Raw genomic sequence first — 16,802 nt, forward strand, 5'->3', positions numbered from 1 at the left:
ACTCTTTTTTACTATGTCAAAGCCATTTATGCACATATAATTCAACTCCAGCATTCTCATTGCATGACAGTTCCCTGAAAAGTTGACTTTAGCATGCCTTTCATGCTGATTTTGGGATTAGAATTAAGTATATTACCAAAATACAAAAGAATGATATTTGATAATGATGAAAATTTCTCTGCTGTCGAAATACAGATGAAACATGTATCTATACCACACAGAGGAAACAGCATAGTGTATACTAAAATAGAAAATAAGTTCTATTTGTTTTTCTAAAAAAGACAGTAAACTTTAACAGACAAATATTTAACAGACAAATTGATAGTCCCATATATATTTGTGTCCTATTCAAAAAAATTTTACTAATACAGATCTGTGATTCCTGGGGTGGTGGATAGGAACACAGGCGCTGGAATGAGACTGGCAAGATTCAAACCCTGGCTTTAGCATGGAGTAACTGCGTGACCAAGGCAAGTTACCTTTTTTTTTTTTTTTTTCACATTTACTCATCTGACAATGAAGTAACAGTACCAACCTCATGACAGAAGATTGAAACAATAAATGAAACATGCTTAGCACATAATAATCCTTCAGTTGTGCTAATACCAGCAAATAAGAATATCCAATCAGTGACTTTATTTATATATTAGTGATAAGGATAAATATATATATATAAAATTATAATTATCTTCCTCAAGCATTCTTTAGCTCCTCTCCACCTGATGACTACATCAGCAGTTCTCTTTATATGGAGTGTCTTTCCTCCTGTTTCCCATGACTGGATTCTTGTCATTCAGATCTCAGTTTTGTTGCTTGCTCAGTAAGGCTTTTCCTGACCACCTAATCTAAAATATTCACCAAGTCAATTTCAACCATATCATTCTATTTTAATTTTCTGCATATCATTTATCACTTGATTTAATTGTTTGATGTCAAACTCCCTTCTCTGAAATAAAAGAATCTCCCTTGTTCACCATGGTGTCCTAGCTCCTTGATCAAGACTAGACATATAATGAGTTCTTAAAAACTTTTGCTAAATTAATAAACTACTCTGTAGAGGTTATAATGAAAGAACCAGAGAATGGGAGGAATATACAAAATTCCAGTTTAGGAAAAAAAAGATCAGTACCTGTCTTACCCTGCTCTACCCAGGCCCTGAATCAGTGTGTCCATGTATCAGTAAACTCCAACCTCCCAAATGGTGCAGTTTCAGTGCAGCCTTGTTCTTTTAGATCTGTCATCTCTTATGATTTAGTATAAGCCCTGCCACCCACATGTGCAACACCTATTTGGATCACGGTCCCCATCCCTACCCATGCCTGTACCTGGGTTAGTTACCATAATCCTTTTCTTTGCACCATCCCTTGCTGCTGAGATCCCAGCAGTCTTTACAGTTAGGCTCATGAGGGTTAGGACCATTAGAAAGAGAAAAGGAATAGTAGGGCTGGAATTCAAGACTGCCTTTCAGGTTTATAGAGGAGTCCCTCTGTAGCTTGCAATGAATACCACTGCCTTGAGCTCTTAACTCTTAGGTATAATAACTATTTTCTATTTTGGTTATTGTCATAGTATCCAGCACCATTCCATGTATAGGTAGATGACTTAATAAATACTATTCAGTGATGATAATCCTTACAAGCCCAATTTAGGATGTTGTTCAGATGATCTATAGCTGCATAAATGCACCACAAAACTTAGTGCATTTAAATAACAATTATCTATCTTATTCACAAATCTTCAACTTAGGTAGGACTTGGTGGGAAAGCTTGTTTGTTCATACAGCATCAGCTGGGGAGGCTTGGCTTCCTAAAGCACGGTGCTGTGTTCCAAGAGCAAGTGTCTCAAAAGATAGGACATGGAAGCTACCAGAAATGAGCACAGTCTTTCTTCTATATTGCACTGGTCAAGTGGTCGTAGAGCTCAAGTCAAGGGAACAGACACAGATGCCACCTCTTGATGGGAATGCTGCATATTAATATAGTATTAATATTATCAAAGAATATAGAGCCATGTCACCTTAGATATATTCATTTTCATTTTTTTTTAATCAGAATAAAATATATGAATAAATCAAACAAGAAAACCTATGGGTCATATCATAGTAGAAATTAAAATACTATGTATATAAGAGAAGCTATTTTTAGAAAATCAGTAGACTCCAGGAAAGTTAACACTCACCATTGCAGGCTACTATCATTTAACCGAAAAACAGTGAAACACATCAAATTAGAACTCAAATTGAGGATTACTTGAATGATCTCAAAAGTTAATGGAACTATTAAAATACCTTACTGTTGTTAACTTAAGCCTCCAAAAAAAAAGGGAGAAGAAATAAATACCTATTTTCTAGAGTTAACTTTTTTTGTTCTAAAGCATTTCAATTTGGTCTTGTGGGCAAGTTGGAAGATATTGTGAAATGTTTTTTTAACTAAATTCCAGGGCAAAGAAACAATTACTTTGTGTGGTATAAATAGCATTTGAATGAAATGAAAATATATGTGTTCAATTAACCCTGGTGTCTGGTATTCTGAAGTCAAAATGTTTTATTCATCTTAGAGGAAAAAAAATAGCAGGAATAAGAAGTTTTAAAATTTCCACTATTCAATGTATCTAAGCTTTTTTATAAACAAACAGAAGTTTTGATTTGGCAAATAATGTGGCTATACTTTCTTCAACTATTGTTCCTCAACTGTGCATCTTGCCTAAGTACTTGTAGTTATTGTTTTTTTAAAAGATGCCCTGGAATTAGATATGGAAGGGTGAAGGTGCATGCTATATTTGTCAGCACCTGCAGTACTAAAACGCGAAAGATCATCCCAATCTATTTTCAGTTTTTCCTCCTGGATAATCCAATTTTGCAACAAATTGATTGCTCAACCTCCCCAGATCACTTTTCTATAAAATTTAAAAGGTTGCTACAGTTCCAAGGTGAGGAAATGGTCTTTTTCTGGAAAGGGTGACACTCAAAGTTCAATTCATTAAACAGAGTGATTTATGAGACCTGCAGATAATGCCTTAGTGATATATTCCAAAATATTGAAGTTCAGAACTTAAATTGATCCTTTTTACTGGTAAGCCTGCTTTTGGAAATTTTATTTAGAGGAAAACTGAAATAAAATGCATTTTATGACTGATTCTGAAGAATTCACTTTTTTTCCCTAAGATATAATTGTTAGGGATATCCCTCATTTCCCTGCTAGAAAGCACCTCATTTCCTTGAACAGGTAAAAGAAAAAAAGGACCAGCCCTGAAATTCTGAAATCACAAAGTCATCTGCTTAAGAAATGGCTGACCATATTGCAAAGAAGACTGAACCTAAAGTTAGAAATCCTTGGTTAGAATCCCATGTTCACTGCCTACCAGCTGTGCGTCTTTAAACAAATGCTAAGTTTGAGCAACCTCTTCAGTGCTGTATCCTCATTTGTAAAACAAGGAACAGGTTATCCACCTAGCAACCTGACAATATTGAGGTTAGATGATGTGTCAAATGTGCAAGTGCTTAAAAACTGCAAAGCATCATATAAACAATTATCAGTCATTTTAGAAGCTTTAATGAAAGAAGTATGGATTTTTGTAAGTTAGGGCTGTTAAAATGTCATTAAAAATACTGTACAATGTGGTTAATAAAATACATCTTCTAAGGTCATATATAAGGTTTTTGTACTATTTTAAATTAGGTAGAAGTTCATTAAGGACAGAAATCAAGCGATAGACATCTTTGTGACCCTAACATTGTCTAGAACAGTTCTGTGTAGGTCAAGTTAGTTGGTTGATTTGTTGGTTGAATGATTGATTGAGAAAGAGATTTTTATGAGGTCAGTGTTCCTCAATTTAGAGAGGAATAAACTGGCTTCTTTTGAATTTTGAATTTCTAATTGATAATTATTGACAACTCATAATATCTATAACAAAACTATCAGAGTGAAAATGCCATCACACTGTTACAGTATTACTGATTTCATAGACTGCACTGTGGGATGTGTGAATGGGCTGGGGATGGGGGAGAGAGGGAAAAGGTATCCACTGTTGCAAGAGTATTGTCACTCTGGGGTCAGTATGGCTAAGAGGATTAGTGATGCAACCTGCAACTGGCTTTAAAAAATGTAAATTCCACCTATTCTAAATTTTCAGTATTTCCAAGAAGTCATTTCCAAAATTTAAAACAAGGTTGCCCTAACCTAAAATGTAAACTTTATGTTGCTGCTTAGTTTCATGCTTCTCAGGAGTTTCTACAGGAATTTTATTTACGCTGTTCTAGTTTTTGGTATAGCTTTAAAGGCAACTTTCTTATTCCCTCATTAAAGTTTTTGGAAACTTTTCCATCCCCAGTTTTAATATTGTTTCATAGTTGACTTCCTTTTCTATTTCAATACAGTGTATTTTCAAATACAGTTGAATTTGTTTTCATACTTAATATGTGCAAAAGTTAACTTACTGCCTTGAAATGCTAAGTCATAATTATAGAGAAAAATCATTCATTAAACTTTTATTAAGCTCCTGTTATGTGCCTGTCAGTCTCCTAATACTCTATCCATTTAATTGGGCCCAAGTTTATGTAGTTCCAGGAAAAATCATCTGTATCTATTTCATGCAGACAGAAGCAATTTCAGCTAATGGTCCTTTTTGGGTAGTTGGTATAATGAATAATGCCTAGGTAAATCATTTTATAATAAGAAAACTTCTTCAGTAGTTAATAATAACAGGAAATATAATAAATAGTTTGAAAAAGTAACTTTTTTCTCTTTTGTCTTTAAAAAAAAAAAAAACTTATTACAAAAGGAATACATGTCAATGTAGCCAGGAGTGAGGAATAGGTTTCAAGCAAAGAGAACAAATTTATAAAGCAACTTGACTCACCAGCCATGATAAATTCAAGGAACTATATCCATTGTTCAGAGAGGCTGGAACATAGGGGATATATTATGAAAGTAGCAGAAGGTAAGGTCGGCAAATTAACAGGGCCCAGATCATTAAAGGCCTTTGCCAAGAAGTCAGGACTTTTTTCATAAGGCAGAGGGGAGCCTTTAAAGGTATTTTAAGCAAGGACAGGTATTTTCGTAGGCAGTTTTGGAAGGGACTTTAGTAGTATACTCAAGAAAATCACACTCAGTGATGAGCTATGGCACAGAGACAGAACCTGGTGAGCACAGCATTTCAGGGACTGCCACGGGGAGAGGAGCCTGGGAAGGAGAGTGGGAAGGACAATCCAATACGGAGTCCAGAGGCTTTCTCATCTAGAACAGCAGAGCTCAAAATGATTCAGTGAGCTCAATTCATTCAATTCCATTTTCTTAATTAAATCATTTAATGACATTAGCATCAGTTGAGGTTGAATGCTCCACATAATTTTATGAATAATTCTATCTACTTTGGGGATATACTCTATCCAGAATAAAAATGATGCAGGCTAGCAATATAAAAAAACATCTTTAGTATGGAATAATGTAAAAATAACAGAGCTGTCTATTCAAAGAGAACTTGTCTGTAAGGAGCTCTAAGCATACATATTAAGTATTAAAGCAAGGCCATGTTTTCTGTACAGCCCAGAGAGGCAAGATAACAAGCAATGCCCTTTCCCATCTATCCCTACCAAATTTTCAGTTCTATCTTATGCTCTACCACCTTCCCATTGATCATCATTTTCAAGCACAAGTGAGCAATTGCATTTTCCCCCTAAGTATGCCATATCATATCATGCTTTCCCTGCCATTCTACCTGGCAAGTTTCTGTTCCTCCTTAAAGACTCAGCTGAAATGCCCCACATCTCTGCAAAATCCTCTGTGATGTCTCAGTTAGTTCTTTATCTGCAGTGCACATACCTTTGCACATAATGCACACCATACCGTCTTCTTAGATACCTTCTTAGCTCCTGAAGGACAGGGACTATGTCTTATTCACTTTGAGTTGTGTCCTCAGTACCTGGACAAGGTACTGGTACTATATGCTGGGCATATAGTAGGAGTTTAGTGACGGTTCCAAGCATGAAAACCATAGCTACCCGGAAGGTGGAGCTTGGCCTTCACTGTCCATTGCCCTATGAAACATGATAAATGACCATTCATCAGCTTGTCTTAATGTTGTTAATCAGGCCTCTTAAAAACATTAAAATTTGTGGTTGTCACCTTCCTTCTCACCTGCCAAAGGTTCTGTTGGTGCCACCTTGTGTATTCAATTGTCTCACACCTTCTCTACAACCTCTGTACTACACCCATCACTGTTGAAGAAATTTACTCTTGCTCTCTTGGTTTTATAGCTTTTCAAACAAAAACATATTTTAAAAATCTCTGAACCATTAGTTTTAGCCCTTTTCTTTGTCTCCATATTTAATTATATTTTTTAAAAATTCACAGAATGTGGGTGGTATACTACATCTCCAAGAAATACTTGGAAAACAAAACAGCAAATAAAGTCTAATATGTATCCAAGCACCCAACCATTTTCCTTTTACCAGTAAATTATAATATTCAAGGTACTTTGTTGCTTCAGACTAAGAAAGAATAAATTAAGAGCTGCCTGATCTTAAGCACAATTTACTAGACTGAACAGGTGTCCTGGCTGCACATGTACACATTTTCCATCCATGGCTTTTTTTTTTTTTTTCTGCTTTATTTGATGCTTTGAACTGACCAAAAATGCAGGTGTCCTAGTATGGCTCTTCCTTAGTTTAAAAATTGTCTCCTTTACCTTTCCTTGTACTTTCTTTTTGGGTAATGCAAACAACATTGAAGTTGTCTAATCAGGTTCCTCCTAACTTGAATTAGACAAGGAGAAGACTCCACTGTAGGAGGATTACGTTGCAGGACAAATAAGATCATTTGTATTAAAACATTTGATTCTTGAGTTTTGTTTTTCCATGATGACACCTAAAGAACCATCGTTTTTAGTCAAGTTAAAAATATAGGGACTTCCCTGGTGGCACAGTGGTTAAGAATCCACCTGCCAATGCAGGGGACACAGGTTCAATCCCTGGTCCGGGAAGATCCCACATGCCGCCGGGCAACTAAGCCTGTGCGCCACAACTGCTGAGCCTGCGCACTAGAGCCCACGAGCCACAACTACTGAGCCTGTGTACAACTACTGAAGCACGTGCGCCTAGAGCCCGTGCTCCGCAACAAGAGAAGCCACGACAATGAGAAGCCCGCGGACCGCAACGAAGAGTAGCCCCCACTCACCGCAACTAGAGAAAGTCCACGCACAGCAACAAAGACCCAACATAGCCAAAAATAAATAAATAAATAAATATGTAAATATTTTTATGCTTGTAAATAGTGTCAGGCACAAGAATGTTGGATATAAATAGAAAGTAGGATTTGGTTTTTAAATGAATACGGTGTCTCAAAATACCACTTTCTTGTTCAATGTGTTTCTCTATTTACTTATAAAACTAGAATGGTGAGGAGGAATGCTTTATTAGAGGCAGTTTTTCCATAAAGCACTGAGGCATCATGCTAGTGTATTTTTAGCCCAACCTGTGAATATTATGGGCAGCTTAATAGTCTCTCTATTTAAACACAAACCTGAAAGGTACCTCTTTGCCTTCAACCTTCATTTAAGCACAGATTCTTCATATGCAAAGAGGCAGGCTTAGCAAGAAAAACAGATCTTCATAAACATTTGCTTTTGAAACAGACCTAAGAAAGTTAGGTCATTCTAAATATCTAATAGAAGTACAGTACAGAACTTATTATTAGATATTCCATTAAATAAGTTTTATTTTCTTATCTCCTTGTTCTTTTTTTTTTTTTTACATCTTTATTGGAGTATAATTGCTTTACAATGGTGTGTTAGTTTCTGCTTTATAACAAAGTGATAATTTCTTTTGACTTTGTTTTATGAAAATCCTTTGTCTAAGAACTGTTAAGAAATCCACAAACAGAGCAAAGACTAAAATGCTTGTGCTCATTTCTTGCCTCGTGGTGGCCCCCTTTAATAGCAGCCGTTGTGACCCTCGCTCTCCTACGGGCCTCAAAAGTACTTTTCCTTTTTGCCTTCTGATCCCCCCTTCTTCCTCCCCTTCCGTGTTCTTATTCTTCTTCCTCCAAATCAAAACTGCATTGCCATAATAAAAATAAATAATTAGGTGGATTTATGACTGAATGGATAGAGGGGTGGATAGATAGATAGAAGTGCGATGAACCAAGTCTAGTAAGTTGTTAATGGTAGAATCTAGGTGGAGGGTATAGAGCCATTCACTGAATCTTAATTCTTTCAACTTTGCCTTGTGTTTGAAAATTGTCATAATAAAACCTCTTAGGAGCGGCTATCCACTGAAGGTGGGATCACAAGGGCTTTCACTAACTCTGTGTAAATATTTTGCCATTATATTATTAGAGAAAAGTGAAAATAATTTTTTTAAAGCTACATGAAACTGTCTTCACAAATGAAGTCACCCAACAATTGATTTAAATGCTTTTCATGTTTGAAATTCACACTAGGCCGTGCTAAATAATTAAGAATACACACAATGATTCAGTTGTATGATGATGACCGCATTGTTACAATAGGAAATTGGTTAAATAAGTTGTGTATAGATAGTTAATAAAGTACTATGCAGCCATTAAAACTTGTAGTGTAGAAACAAATTCATGGGCACAGAAAGATTTATATTATAATGTTTCCTATGCCATCTAGAAAATTATGAACTTACGGGTATAGCTGGAAGTACATATATACAGAAATATTACCTATGAATTATGAGATTATGGACTTCTTCTCTCATATAGATCTTTTTAAATCCACATTTTCTATTTTTTCCTAAAAGTTTCCCAATGTTTTAATTTTAGTAACATAAGAAAGAAGGAAAACAGAAAAGAAGAAAGCCATGCAATTTTTCTGTGAAAATGGAGTGGGGAAACTTTGTATAGGTATATAATTTTTGATCAAGCCAAAAAGATTATCTGGGTTTTTTCTTTTATCTATATCACTGAGAGCTACTCTCTTACATTTTCTTAATCTTGCTCTTACAAACAGTACATTTGAAATATGTAAAAACAAATAATTTTATGCATTCTTCTGAAGATATTTTAGTGGACTTAACTAGTAGCTTTTGAAAGAAAAGTTAAGATGTTTCCATGCTGCTAGGCCCAAGGCATTTTGTACTTGGAAATGCCCTATCCTCAATCTCTAATTGCATTAAATTTCTGTGTCTGACACACTCATGAGGAAAGGAAGTTTCAAAGCAGAAATAAGAAAATCTAATTTATTTCTAAATACAATAACCATTGATGTATTTTACACAATGTGACACCTGTGTTCCAAGTGTCCTAACGAGAAGAATTAAGAGTTCACGGATGTGCCAGTTAAATAATAAAAATGTTTCTATTATTATAGGTCTCTTTCCTCCAAGGCGATTTAAGCAATGTGCTGAAACTAGGTAATCTTTACACTATGTCTCGGAGAGGGATAGAGGGAAGAGATTATTACTGTTAATTTTTTATTCATCCAGTAAACATTTACTGAACACTTTGTTTATGACTCTGAAGTTAATGTTTCACTTATTGTTTCCTCTCTTTCAAAGCCATTTTTTCATAGATTTTCTGTTAATGACTATTGAAAGAAAAGTTGGGTAGGAATAAAAGTAAAAAGAAGCAAAATAGAGTTCACCTCTGGGTTCCAGTTCTCTAATCCTCTCATGGTGGATTACATGGAATGTGTAATCCCCTTACATCTGTACCGCTCTTCCTGTAGGTTGCTAGTCTAGCCCACGAGTGCCATCTCAGTCCCCTACAACATATAACGTGTCATCGTCTTCATCTCTTGTCTTTCCCAGGTAAAATGTCCAGTGATCGAGCTTTGAGGAAGCAGCAACAGTTAAACAACCTTGTTTATGTGGTGACAAATCAGGCCAAACCTGGTGACAGAATTGTGGATTTCTGCAGCGGCGGGGTATTCTATCTCTCCTTTATTCTCTTTAGCCTTTCCAAGATGATGTGACTTTACTATACTACATTAAATGTCATGTTTTTATTTGGCAAGATTATTGTCTCAGAATAAACAAAAGCCTCAGAAACCAAAGTTAACTTGTTTCTTTTTTTTCCTTTTTCAGGGCCATGTTGGGATTGTCCTTGCTCACATGCTGCCATCATGCCAGGTAAAGTCTGAATAATAGACGAAAGGAAACTACACAATTCAGTTAGCTGAGTCTGGCTTTTTCCTCCCCTTTGAGTTTATAATCATTCACCCAGGTCAAATATGTGGCACAGGCATTTTATATTTCTTTGAACTAAACTTCTAAGATTCAGAATCATAGGGGAGAAAAGTAAGTAGGACCACTACATTTTTTATTTTTTATAAAAGGGCTGTAGTTTTAAATAATTTTTAAAAGAAATAATTATTCCACTCTTAAATAAAATAATTAATGATGAAGTTTAATTGTCAACATAGTTTTATACTGGAAATACTAGCTTCTGAAACTTGTTGAGCATATTCTTTGGTAGCTTGATTTTTATTCATTGTGTCAGAATTGTAACAACAACATTTTTTAAAGAAAAAGATAAACCCCAAATCTACCAACTGATGCACCAAATGCATTTCTCCCCATGTTCTCTTTGTCATTGTTCATGAGGATGCTTATTGCTGCAAATTCTAAAAATGCAAGTACAATTTCAATCCCCTGCTTTCACTCAATCTTATATCATAAATGTTTTTCGCTATTGCAGATAATTTCAAATATCACCATTAAAATAGCACTTAAAATGTGACTGCATAATATGTTTTTAAGTAAATGTACCATAATTTATACGATTGTTGCCACCATTTGTTAGAAGTTAGTGCTGCTTTTAGTCTTCTGTAATATTAAATCATTTCCTCACAGTGACCATCTTTCAGCATAGAAGTCTAGAATCTGATGATTGAACTGGGGCAGATCCTTTGTTAGTGAGCTCTCCGGAAATTACAAAATAATTAAAGTGATTATTTTCAGAAGAAAAAATGTGGAAGAACTCATAGACTAGCCAGAATGATATGTAGCAGAATGATAGAGAGTAGAGAGTATTATTCTTTATCTTTCTTAGAAAATAAAGAGCAAAATAAATGAGGAATACTGGGAGAAACAGGCAGATGTTCGTTTCATCACTAAGGAAAACAACAATTTCATGGTTGGAGTAAGAGGAATAAAGCTCATAGAGCAGAATCCTGGAGATGTAGAGTCAGGCAGGGATATGGTGTCTTTTTTACCCTTCCCAACAGCTCTGGAAACTTAGAAATGTTGAAACTGGAAAAACGAAGTCTTGACTAGAATAAAGGCTGGAAAACCTTTGACCTCAAGTATCCTCTGACAGGCTTTTTATACAAAGGGATCCAGGATTTTTCCATAAAGACAAGCATAAGGACAAAATAAGGACCAAACTAGGAATGATAGTGATGAAAGTGATTTAACTTGGCCCACTTTTCTCCATCTGAACCAGTGATGGTCTCCCACCTGCCTTGGCCTGGATTACTGTTAGAAGCTCTGAACTTGTTGCCCTGCCTTCTGCCTGTCCCCCACCAATCCATACTATGCATTGCAGCAACCAGACCTCCTTTCATTGCACATGATCTGGCTCCTGTTACCTCTCCAGCCTGATTCCTACACCCCACACCGTGTCTCCCTACCTCCACTGTCACCATCACACACTGTACCCCAGCTATACCAGTTTTCTCAGTTCTTCAAATACACCGTATCTTTCTTATCTTGGGCCTTCATACGTTTCTCTCTCTGCTAGAAACACACCTTTATTCCCGCAGCTGATTTCTATTCACTTTTCAGGCCTCAGTTAATATGTTACTCTTTCATATTAAATGACTAAAACCTCCCTTAGTCATCCAGTCTGCATGCTCTGATAACACATTATATGTCTTTCATTAAACACTTATCACTCACTGTATTATAATTGCCTGTTTCACTTATACAACTATATCTAGGAGCTTCAAGAGTTCAAGGACCTTGTTCATTTTTGTACTATATTATCTGGCCTACTTCCTGGCATAGGATAAGGATCAATATAATATGATCTACATTATTAAAGCTAGTAAACACAGTAATAATACTTTACCCTAATGTCTGAATTATGTTACTGAATATACTATTGTTTCCTGGGTACAATCTAGGTTACATTAATAGAAAACAAGGAATTATCATTAATTCGTGCTAAGAAGAGAAGTGACGAACTAGGGTTAAGCAACATTTGGTTCATTCAAGCAAATATGGAGTATTTTACAGGGACATTTAATATTGGGGTAAGTAATCAAGCAATTTCAATTTCTTTAATTAACTAAATAAGAAAAATAATATGTCTTAGAGTAAATAAAGGTGATACTTTTATTTTCTTTGCTAAACAAGAAATTTATAACTTTTGTTTTCTACTGTCTATAAAGTCTAGCCTATTAATGAATATTACTTCATTCACAGCATTTCATCATTACATGGTAGAGATAATATTTGTTCCTCTACCAGACGAGAACTTTATTTTCTTCACTGCAGAATCTCCAGTGCCTAAAAAATTGTTTGACACATAGCAAGTACTTAAAAATAGTTACTAATTGAATGAATAAATGAATTCTAATGAAGATGACTTCGCTTGGTTTATTCTACATTTTTAGAAGATAATGAAAGAAGAGAAAAACAGAGAATATAATAGGAAAAAAAATAGCTTGTTAACAGCCTGTAAATACTAGAGTTGCTTTTAGATAACACTTTCTTTAGCAAGGATTTGATATCTACATGTATTTTAAGTTTCCAATAGAAAGTATATTGGTGATGTTTCTGAAACCTTCAGATCAAATTGTTACTGTTTGATGCTACTAAAGAGACCGAAGATAAAGTGATTCTGCCAGTTCCCTTAAACCCAGGGTTGTATGCGCTGGTGGAATTTGAGTTTCATTAAGATGTTAACATTGCTGCTGTTCTTGTATCTGTTTTAAATAAGTTTTTCTTATTTTTATAGGACTAAGTGCTCAATATAGAAAACTACATAATAGTATAAGGAAGAATCACCAGTATTTCAGCTAGTGAGAGATAAATACTGTCAAAACCCTTTAGTCTTTATGTATTTATGCACACAAACAAATGCATGTTTGCACACATGTTAACATTGTTGAGGTCATACTACATAGGTCCTGCTTTACCTGAAATTGTCATAAATACTTTCCCTACTCATTAATCGTATTTCTCTTTTGTTGTTATTATAATGTAATTGTTACTATTATGTATATCTTAGGCATCACTTAAGATTTTTGATACCTTTGCCTAATCACTTTCTAGGAAGATTGTGCTAATTTGCATTCCCAACTGTATATGTTCATATAACATATACAGTGGGCTTGTCTAGGTGGAGTTCTTGTCCAGTCTCAGAAGTTCAGACCTTTTGTAGTACTTATGATTTTTGTCCAATGAAATTCATTTCTTAAATACCAACTACTGCAAATTTGTGGGGTTTATTGTTATTTTTATAGCCTAAAAAGTATATAGTTTGTTTCCTTTGTAGGTATAATATAGATTGGTTATCTCAAGCCAAGCTTATAGAAAGAGAAGTAAACTTTTAAGAAAACTGTTAATAAGGATATTCAGGAAAATATAGACATCTCATACAGCAAATTCAAATTAAATATATATTTATATGCTGCTTAAATTTTACATAAATGATGGGGTAGAGGATAAAGCTTCTCCCACAAAACAAACCATTAAACCAATGCCCATGTTACCAGTACACCAGGCAGAATGTATAAGGTAGCAAGATATTGCTGCCTATTTACTCACCTCTCAAATCACAAAATTCCCAGCCTATCAGCCATACATCTCTTTACCCTTCTGTGGCTTAAAAGTGATAAATCATTCTGGCATATTCTTGTAACTTTCAAAGTCATATAATTCACTAACACCAACTAACAATGTATATGTATTTTGGGAAGTGATATTTTTCCCAAATATCATAGTAATGTATCCATAATGGGTTTTTTTTTTCATAATTACTTTGTCAAGATATATGGAAAATGAATTAAAATCACTTGGAGGATTAAACCAAAATTAGATTTACTCTCAAGAATATAATTTGTGGGCTTCCCTGGTGGTGCAGTGGTTAAGAATCTGCCTGCCAATTCAGGGGACACGGGTTCGAGCCCTGGTCCAGGAAGATCCCACATGCCGCGGAGCAACTAAGCCCGTGCACCACAACTACTGAGCCTGCTCTCTAGAGCCCGAGAGCCACAGCTACTGAGCCCGCGTGCCGCAGCTACTGAAGCTTGTGTGCCTAGAGCCCATGCTTCGCAAGGAGAAGCCACCACAATGAGAAGCCTGCGCACCGCAACAAAGAGTAGCGCCGCTCACCGCAACTAGAGAAAGCCCATGCTCAGCAACGAAGACCCAATGCAGCCAAAAATAAATAAAATAAAATAAATAAATTTATTTTAAAAAAGAATATAATTGCCTAGGAGGATAATTGTAGTATTGTCACTAGATAAATCAAACCAAATGCACCAGTGGCTCTAACTCTTGTATTAAATAGATTCCAATGAAAATACTGTAACTAGAGAGGAAATCAGAATAACAGGTATCAGAAATGCATGAAAACTCCATTAATTCACAATTTTGTGGTATTTCAGATAAGGGTTTAGTTGGCATTTATCTTTGCTTAGTAAATGCCTTTTTCTTCTACTGTTTTTCTTTAGACATAAAAGTTAATGATGTAAACAAGATTTTAAGCGGAGGATTTTAAAGTCTTCGAACCAACTATCTTGCAGAACTTAAAACAAATCAATTATACATGAGAATTGAAATACTAATTATTAGTCTTATCTCCATTAATACAATAACCTATATCAGGCAAAAATGAATAGATTTACTAACGTTGTTAAACTAGTGTGACTTGAAATAATGGAAGAGAACAAATCTAAATATTTTCAGGTCTTTAAACAAGGTCTTCCATCACCCCCAAGGGCTGTGCCTCCCCCATGTAACCAGAATCAATGAGGTAATACAGTGTTTGTTCCAAAGAGCATTTTGTAGTTTCTGATTTACGTTGTGCTTATTTGAGAAATATATTTCTTTAGAAATACAAATGTCCAATAAGCTTATAAATAGCATTCAAAGTCTCTAGTAACCAGATGCATTTCAACTTGAACAACAAAGATATTCCATTCTTGCTCTTAACATTTGCAAAGATTTTTTAAATATTATTACTATGAGGCTTTTAAAATATTATTGACTGTAAGGCTTCAGTGAAGGGGGCCTAATCATATGGGAGCTTTGAAATTTTTCATTTACATGATATTTGTAATGATCTGTTAATGACATGGAATGTTAGTTATAATGGTAAACAGAGAAAATTATATAAACATAATAGTTAAGAGTATGCATTTTAACATTGAATTTAACTTGTGCTAAAGTCTCCGCTTGGCCACTTACTAGTTGTATGGCCTCATCCTCAATCCTCAGTTTTTTCATCTATGACATGGATGTAACATATCTGGCTCATGGGATGTTGATACAATGTGCATGAAGCACTTAGCAAGTTGCCTAGCATTTAGGAAGTACTCAAAAAATTGGGCCTCTTTTTACTCTGTGCAGTGTGATCTCAACCATGTGAAAACTGCATTAAAAAGGATGAGAGGAAATTATGCTAATATGTATTTTTTTAAGGTGGCTATCTCTAGATACTATGTAATAATATTTTTCTTTATTCAAAATTTTCAGAGTATTCCATATTTAACATGTTATCATTTTTATATTCACATAATATAAGCAGTAAAAATAGAAGAAATAAATATATGTGCTTAATATTTTATAGATAGATACCTAGCTTATTTAGCCAAGAAAGGCTAATAGGACCCTAAGGATTGCTATAAGGTATCTAAAAGAATTCTGAACATACAAGATACGTATATAATTATATATGTATATATAATTTCTTTTAAAACAAGTATTTGATTATCTTAGAAATACCTTTTGGTTTTGTTTTTAAATACAAAACTCGTTTCAAAATTGAGAAACATCCGAGAAGGTTTTTTTTCCCTCCAGTTTGAATGTATGCAGCTGTATGACCCTGAATTGAATATGTGTTATGGACTGAAAGTTTGTGCCCCACCTCCACCACCAAAAAATTCATGTGTTGAATTCCTCAACCCCTCATGTGATGGTATTAGGAGGTGGGACCTTTGGGAGGTAATTGGGTCATGAGGGTGGTGCTCTCTGAGTGGAATTAGTGCCCTTATAAGAAAAGAGCTTGTGCCCCCTCTTAGCTCTCCACCATGTGATGATACAGTGAGAAGACAGCCATCTGCAAACCAGGAAGGGGGTCCTCACTAGACATCAGATCTGCCAGCACCCTGATCTTGGACTTCCCAGCCTCCAGAACTAAGAAAAATGTTTGCTGTTTAAACCACCAAGTTTATGATAGTTTTTTAAGAGCAGTCCAAACTAAAACAGTATATATCAATTATCATACCCTTAAAGGGCAACTTAGAAAAGATTGCTTTAAAAGTGGACTTTTTAAGGCTATTTTTTTAAGAAGTCTATTATCACCTTCTTGTCTAGTGCAAGATAAATAATCTTCCTTGTTGTGAAAACTTACTTTATAAGATTTTACTTTTTAAGGCCTAATTTATTATGTGTAGTAATACCTGTGCTCTCAAACAGTATGACAAAAACCTTGTTGTCAAACAGTATTACTGAAAGGGCCACGACCATGGAAAAACACACTTTGCATTAAGAAACAAAAACTGTGTCAGTGCTGAACAACTTGCCCACCGAAATGTTTTAGTTGGGTAATTTCAATAGTAACATAGAGTCATCTCAAACAGGTGATAAGGTATTGATTTCTAACAGTATT

At 35.0% G+C, this 16,802-nt stretch overlaps 1 protein-coding gene across 3 annotated transcripts in view; it reads left to right on the forward strand.

Moving 5' to 3' along the window:
• Nucleotides 1–16,802, forward strand: part of GSTCD (glutathione S-transferase C-terminal domain containing) — a 128,555-nt gene that overhangs the window by 89,546 nt on the left and 22,207 nt on the right. For 2 of the 3 annotated variants that reach the window (XM_007190986.2, XM_007190985.2), the window contains 3 exons: nt 9,770–9,885; nt 10,046–10,090; nt 12,088–12,216. In XM_007190986.2, the coding sequence (XP_007191048.1) occupies nt 9,770–9,885; nt 10,046–10,090; nt 12,088–12,216 (290 nt within the window). Of the gene's footprint in view, nt 1–9,769; nt 9,886–10,045; nt 10,091–12,087; nt 12,217–12,388; nt 12,527–16,802 lie in introns of those variants that run through there. The other variant, XM_007190988.2, reaches the window with a different exon arrangement.

Source organism: Balaenoptera acutorostrata, chromosome 5 (genome assembly GCF_949987535.1).
Source record: "Balaenoptera acutorostrata chromosome 5, mBalAcu1.1, whole genome shotgun sequence".
NCBI classification, from domain to species: domain Eukaryota; kingdom Metazoa; phylum Chordata; class Mammalia; order Artiodactyla; family Balaenopteridae; genus Balaenoptera; species Balaenoptera acutorostrata.